This window comes from Muscardinus avellanarius (assembly GCF_963383645.1).
Source record: "Muscardinus avellanarius genome assembly, chromosome: 12".
NCBI classification, from domain to species: Eukaryota; Metazoa; Chordata; class Mammalia; order Rodentia; family Gliridae; genus Muscardinus; species Muscardinus avellanarius.
In genome coordinates, this window is record NC_137798.1 from 11,485,681 (window position 1) to 11,493,146 (window position 7,466).

The 7,466-nt window shown below is 41.1% G+C and overlaps 1 protein-coding gene across 1 annotated transcript; it reads left to right on the plus strand.

Moving 5' to 3' along the window:
* Positions 1–2,898: 2,898 nt before the first annotated feature.
* Positions 2,899–4,446, plus strand: LOC308270867 (endogenous retrovirus group K member 21 Gag polyprotein-like; the record flags this gene model as incomplete). Its single annotated transcript, XM_080707024.1, has 1 exon — positions 2,899–4,446. The coding sequence occupies one exon, from the start codon at positions 2,899–2,901 to the stop codon at positions 4,444–4,446; it is 1,548 nt and encodes a 515-aa protein (XP_080563150.1).
* Between the last annotated feature and the right edge of the window lie 3,020 nt (positions 4,447–7,466).

Genomic DNA, 7,466 nt, shown 5'->3' on the forward strand with positions numbered 1-7,466 from the left:
CCCACCGTCTCCATCAGAAGCTTCCCTCCTCCTGCTCTCGCTGCCTTCTTCTCTCTTCTGACCCCCATCTCAGTCTCACCCACACCCCCGGCCCCAAGACTCCCTAAGGGAACGGATCCTGTTCATATCCCCTTCTCCCTCTCTGATCTCCCCAAAGTGAAAGATGTCCAGGCTCCTTTTCTCTAGACCCCCACACACAATAGCTAAAGAACTTCAACACAAGCTCCACACCTAGGCTCTCGCGTATCAAGATGGGTGCGCTGTCCTCTCTTGCTCCACCACCCCAGAGCCGAGGGCCCACACGCGGTCCTCCGCAGCCATCTATGCGGAAGACCTGCACACACAGGGGCCCGGTCAAAAGCTTACATCGTTTATCAGTCATCTGCGGCACTGCTTAAATACAACGACCTAGACCCCAAGTAAGAAGCAAGACAAGCCGGGTGTGAGGCGCACGCTTGTAATCCCAGCATTCGGGTGGCTGAGACAGGAGGATGGCGATTTGTAGACAGCCTCAGCTACTTTGCAACTCAATGAGACCCTGTTTCAAAATAAGAATAAAAATAGGGCTGGGTAAGTGTAGCTTGAAAGTAGAATGCCCCTGGGTTCCATCCCCAGGACCACAAAAAAAAAGCAAGAAAATTTTATCTAAATGCCCACTTCACTTAAAAATCTTCCCCTGATATTCAGAAAAAGATCCCAAAATTCTAAAATAGCTGGCAACCCCCTCAAAAACAATCATTAAAACACGCTTCAAAGGCTGGCGCGTTGGCTCATGCCTGTAATCCCATCACACGGAAGGCTGAGACAGGAGGATTAAAGGTTTGAGGCCAGTCTCAGCAACTTAGCAAGGCTGGTGGAAACCGAGTGAGACTTTTTTTTTCCGAAATAAAATAGAGCTGCGGATGTAGATCAAGGCAGAAACCCCTGGGTTTCATTTCTAATACACCCTCCCAAAACAAAAACAAAACAATCTTCAAGGTGTTTAATAATAGAAATAAAACCAAAAAAATGAACAGAGATCAGGCTAAATATCAATTGCAATACTGTCCAGGGCAGACAGAAACAGCCTTTCCTGCTAACAGGACGCCAACCAGCCCACGCTTCAAGTGTGGCCGAGAGGGGCCTGAAAATTGGATCGTCCGCAAGCCCTTGGGCAGCGGCCAACCATCCCAAACCTGCCAAGACATCCTGCTGCCTCGGCATCTATGTGTTGAAGACGCCACTCCACATAGTTATCGGCAGAAAGCCCCGAGAAAGAGGTATCGTCTCTGGCAAAAAAAAATATCCCCCACTTTAGATATCCTTCATAACTATTATTCTCTTGGTATTCTTTTAACTCTCTACACGAATTGCTCTGATGATGTGAGATCAGAAATTGAGTCCGTGGAAATAAACGTCCTTGGCTCTGCTCAATAATAATAAAAACTGGCCAGTACTCAGATGCTGTGATAAGCATTCCAGCTGCAGCAATTACAAAGGGTCTCTGACCCTCACTATCACTAACTTAGGTTAAGCTATTAACTCAGGTAAGGTAGTTCAGTTTAAGGAAACTTTGTTTACCCTTAAGATCCTGCCTAGAGACAGAAGAGATAAAATTTTGTGTGTGACTTCGAAGCAATTTAGTTGATAAACAACTTAGTTGCCCAAATACAATAGACTCAAGGAGAAAGATTGGTGACTTTTACGCCCAGTGTAAATATTCCTGAAGACAGAGAGGCTGACCGCATGGTTAATGAATATGACTAAATAAAGGACAGACGTTCTAAATATATATGTATGAAGGAAAGGAAATATTGTGTAAGAGTAAGAAAAGCATTTTTGCATGAAGAAGAGCTTATCATGAGAAAGTCCCAACTGGGAAAGAAAGGAATTAGAAAGTTAGAAGCAGGTTGCAGAGGGTTTGTGACAGAGAAATGGATTATTAAAGATGGTTAGACTTTTAATAGGCTTATTGTCTAAAGAAGAGTGTTCAGCAGTTAAGGACAATTAAAACCAAGAACTTTGTGGTGTTGTTTGTGGTATTTTGTCTGCAAAACTGTGTTGTGAGTTTGCTTAAGCTTTCAGATTTAGGAGATAAAATGCCAACACCTGGAGAAACTTTATCACATCCACCTGAATCACCACGTCTCCCCACACTTGCTATATGAACTGAGCCCAAAAGATGGAAAGTTCCAAGAGAGCCAAAGAAGATTCCCCGAGAAACCCCCAAGCCTTGGCCATGCTTGTTTATTTTGGGAAGTGGCCCCCTGGGACTGTTTATCTGCAAAGACCTTGGAAAAGAATCAGGAGTCAGAAGTCAATCTCTCTCGAAGATCAACAGCCAGCTGAAGGACTAGTTTTATTACCTTTGTTTACATGTCATTCATTATCATTTCACAGTGATTGCATTCACCCCCCTTTTCTCTTATTATTAACCTTACTGGTGAAGGGTATAAATTTCTTGGAGTTTTTGTAATAAAGTGTCATTGGTTCAAGAAGCCTTTGTCCACCTCAAATTCCTTCCCAAACGTCGTACCCAAAAACTTAGGGAATTCATAGAGGGGAAGGAATTGCTGCAGAGAGGTTTCTGCAGGACATCACCTGCCTTTTGCCCCATCTTTCTGAGGATTTGACCGGGAGCTGACAATAAGGACCCAACTGAGATTAGTCGGCAACAAGTGGCCCCCAACGTGGATTCTCACGGATTTTAAGGTCTCACCCAGAAAGGTAAGCTATCTCTCCTCTTTATTTCTTTAAAAAATTTCAGGCAAAAGGATAGGTCCTCGTCAGAGTGGTGCAGACTCGCCGATAAAGGACATCGGTTAAGTACGAGTAGAAAAAGACTAGAAAGTTAGAGAAAAAATTATGGGGCATTCACAATCTAAAAATAAGGAATTTTTTGTGTCAGTGCTTAGTCATATGCTTGAGTCTCGAGGACTCAAAGTTCCAAAGAAAAATCTCATGGAATTTTATGATTTTATTTTAACTGTGAGCTCTTGGTTCCCTGAGGAAGGCAGCCTTTCTTTACGGGATTGGAAAAAGGTGGGAAAAGATATAAGAAAACATTATGAACAAAAAGGTCCTAATGGAGTACCTGTACAAGCTTTTAGTTTGTGGTCTCAGATTAGAGACATCCTGAGTGAAAAATCAGAATTGGAGTGTCTTATAGAAGAGACACCTTCAGAGAATGGCAGAGATGAATCTGAGCCGTTAACAAAGCTCTCTCAGGATGAGCAAGGATGTAGCTCAGATAAATCTTCAGGAAATGAACAGAGAAAAATTAGAAATTCTGATGATTGTGACTCAGAAGAGCTGACATGGGAGACAGATAACAAAGAGACAAACGGAGATCATGAGAATGATCCCGGTGGAAGGATTTATCCTGTAGTTCCCTCAGCTCCTCCCTTGCCAATTTGTCAAAACAAATCTCTGCCTGAACCAGGTTTTCTGGGAGCTATGAAAGAGGCCAGACAAACAGGAGACAGTTCCTTTGCTTTTCCTGTAATGCGCATTAATGAACAGGAAGCTAACTGGGAACCCTTAACTTTGAAAACTTTGAAAGAATTACAAACAGCTGTTAAAACTATGGGACCAACTTCCCCGTATACCTTACAGATAGTAGAGATGTTAGCAAATATGTGGCTCACACCTTTTGATTGGCATCAAACAGCAAAAGCAGTCTTGAGCCCTGGACAATATGTCCTATGGAAAATAGATTATGAGGATCGAGCAAATGCTCAAGTACAATTAGGTTCACCAAGGAGGGCAACTAAACCCACCATGGCCATGTTTATGGGGAGAGATGAATATTCATCACCCCGATCACAAGTGAAAATTCCTAAAGATGTGTTACAAGACATCTCAAAGATAGCTGTGCAGGCCTGGAGTAAGCTTCCTTCTAAGGAAGGCAAACCTACAGCGCTAGCAGGAATTCATCAAAAGCAGGATGAACCGTATGAAGATTTTGTAGCTAGATTACAGGAGGTTCTGGAAAAGATGATGCCTCCCTCGGAGGCTAGTGACATTTTGCTCAAACAATTGGCATGGGAAAATGCTAACAAATATTGTCAGGAACTTATACGACCAATCAAAAAGACAGGCAGTATACAAGATTACATTAAGGCATGCTTAGACGCCTCACCGGCAGTCATTCAGGGGATGGCGTACGCTGCTGCCATGCAGGGAAAAACATTTGATTCATTTATAAAGCGTATTCATAAGGGGACTCCTCGAGCTGAAAAAGGAGCGTGTTTCTCGTGTGGCCAGCCAGGACACATGCGTAAGAACTGTGAAGTAACTCATAAGACATTTTATAATAGCAATGCTAAGAAACCACCAGGGTTGTGTCCTCGTTGTAAAAAGGGATATCATTGGAAAAGTGACTGTAAATCGAAGTTTCATAAAGACGGATCTCCTCTAGAGCAGAAATCAAAAAACGAGCTGAGGGGCACACCCTCAGCCCCGTAAAAGAAAGAGGGATGTATAACAATAATTCAGAACAAAAAAGGCCAACAATATTCAATATTCCTCGAGCCACTCCTGACAGCGCAGGATTAGATTTAGCTGCAGGAGGAGATTATATTTTATCAAACATTGATGGAGTGCAACTAGTAAACACCTTAGTGAAAGGCCCTTTACCTCCAGGGACCTTTGGCCTTATAATAGGTAGAAGTTCTAATTATAAGAAAAATTTTGAAGTGCTTCCAGGAGTTATAGATGCAGATTATGAAGGTGAAATTAAAATAATGGTCAGACCTTTAAAAGAAACAATTCAAATACATAAGAACCAGCGAATAGCTCAATTGTTGCTTATGAAATATGTTAACACTCCAAATCCTGTATTAAAGTTGAAGAGAGGCACGGAAGGCTTTGGCTCCACTGATGTTGTGGCCTGGTGTCAGGAAATCACCCATGACAGGCCGCTTAAAAAATTATTAATCCAAGGCAGAGAATTTGAAGGCCTGCTAGACACAGGTGCTGACCGATCCTGCATAGCAGCTAGGGATTGGCCTTCTTCCTGGCCTGTAAAGCAAACGGCTTCTACCTTGGTAGGATTAGGATCAGCGAATAATGTAAAGCAAAGTTCAGCCCTGCTGAAGTGGAATTGTGAAGACAGAGAGGGAGTGTTTCAACCTTATATAATAGCTTCTCTCCCATTTTCATTATGGGGAAGAGACATTATGGAGGCTATGGGAATGCATTTAACAACTATAGATTCCCTTGAGGAGCAAAATTTTTCATAGGGGCCGCTGATGACTTGTACGCAGAAGCAATATCATGGATATCTGATGAGCCTGTGTGGATTAATCAGTGGCCCCTAACGCAAGAAAAAATACAGGCTGTAGAACAACTAGTGCAAGAGCAATTAGAGAAAGGACATTTGGAAGAATCGAATAGTCCTTGGAATACTCCAGTCTTTGTCATTAAAAAGAAATCAGGAAAATGGAGACTGCTCCAAGACTTGAGAGCTATAAATAAAACAATGCGTGATATGGGCGCCTTACAACCGGGACTCCCATCACCAGCAGCGGTCCCTAGAGGGCACCACATAACTGTTATTGATCTACAGGATTGCTTCTTTACGATAAAGTTGAATCCTAAAGATTCACAGAGGTTTGCGTTTAGCATACCCTCTAGTAATTTTAAAAGGCCTTGGCAAAGATATCAGTGGAAAGTCCTACCACAAGGAATGAAAAATTCTCCTACCTTGTGTCAAAAGTTTGTAGATAAGGCAATTTTAGAAACTAGAACAAAATTTTCAAATGCTTATATAATTCATTATATGGATGACATTTTGTTGGCTCATCCTAAAAAAGAAGTAGTAGAAGAAATTCTTAGGCATTTGCTTCAGCATTTGACTAAGTATGGCCTTCAGATAGCACCTGACAAAGTTCAACAAAATAGACCTATAAATTACTTAGGAAAAGTAATATATGATGAGTGCATAATGTCTCAAAAGATGCACATTAGATTGGATAAAATAAAAACATTAAATGATTTGCAAAAATTGCTAGGGAATATAAATTGGGTTAGACCTTACTTGAAAATCACAACAGGTGATTTGCATGTTTTGTATGAAGCTCTTAATGGAGACCCAAATCCTAAATCAAAAAGGAAACTAACTCCAGAAATGTTACAGGCATTGGCCTTGGTAGAAGAGAGGTTGCAGGAAGCTAAAGTCAAGCAAATAAATTATGAAAAGCAATGGGATTTTTTGATATTCCCTACCACTTATACTCCTACGGGGTGTTTGTGGCAGGAAGGTGTGTTAGAATGGATACATCTGCCTCATACACAAGTAAGAATGGTGGCTTCTTATGTTTTGTTGTGTAGTCAATTAATTATTAAAGCCAGAAATAGATCAAGAGAAATGTTTGGAAGAGAAATGCATAATATTGTGATTCCATATACTAAACAACAGTTTGAAACATTATTGCAGAATGATGATGATTGGGGTATTGTTTTATTAAATTATTTTGGAGAAATTAAATTCAATTTACCAAAGCACCCTTTAGTAAAATTTGCCAGAGAAGTACAATTTATTTTTCCAAACACTATATCTGTGGAACCTTTAAATGAGGCTATTACTATATTTACTGATGGATCTTTAAATGGAAGGTCTGTGGTCTATACACCAGACCACCCACCCATAATTCATTATAATGCAAAGTTTTCTGCTCAGCAAGCAGAAATTTATGCTGTGATATTGGCTTTAACACATTGGAAACAAAATATTAATTTGTATACAGATTCAAAGTATGTGGTTTCAATATTTCCTGCTATAGAAACAGCTTTATTGTCTGGACATTCAAAAATTATTACCTTGTTGGAACAATTACAAAAAATCATCCAAGGGCGTAAAAATAAAATTTTTATATCACATATTGCTGGACATTCCAATTTACCTGGGCCATTAGCTCATGGAAACGCTATGGCTGATTTGCTTACCAGGGAAATCTCAGTAAATAATGTCATAGAGCAGGCACAACGAAGCCATGCATTGCATCATCAAAATGCTTTAGCTCTAAAAAGAATGTTTCGTATTACCAGAGAACAGGCTAGACAAATTGTTAAAGTCTGTGAACAATGTCCACTTACTCATAAGGTGCAGAAAATGGGAGTCAACCCAAGGGGCTTAAAGCCTCGAATGGTTTGGCAGATGGATGTAACCCATGTACCTGATTTTGGAAGATTGGCATATTATCAAAATCACACTCCCATGCAGAGACATTGGGAGGAAATGTCTTTTGGCTAAACAGCCACAAGTGCTTTAAAAGACCTCCATGGGGCCTGGAAAAGGCCTGATAACCTCGGGGAGAAGGATGTGCGTGTGTTTTTTCCACAGAATGCAGAATCACCCATCTGGATTCCAGACTGGCTCACAAAGCCTTTCCAGATGAGAGCGACAGCGAGAGAAGGAGACAGCAAAGGAGGATGATGCTGACATTCAAAGAGTTCAAACTTTCCCCTACACAGGCAAGAGCTAC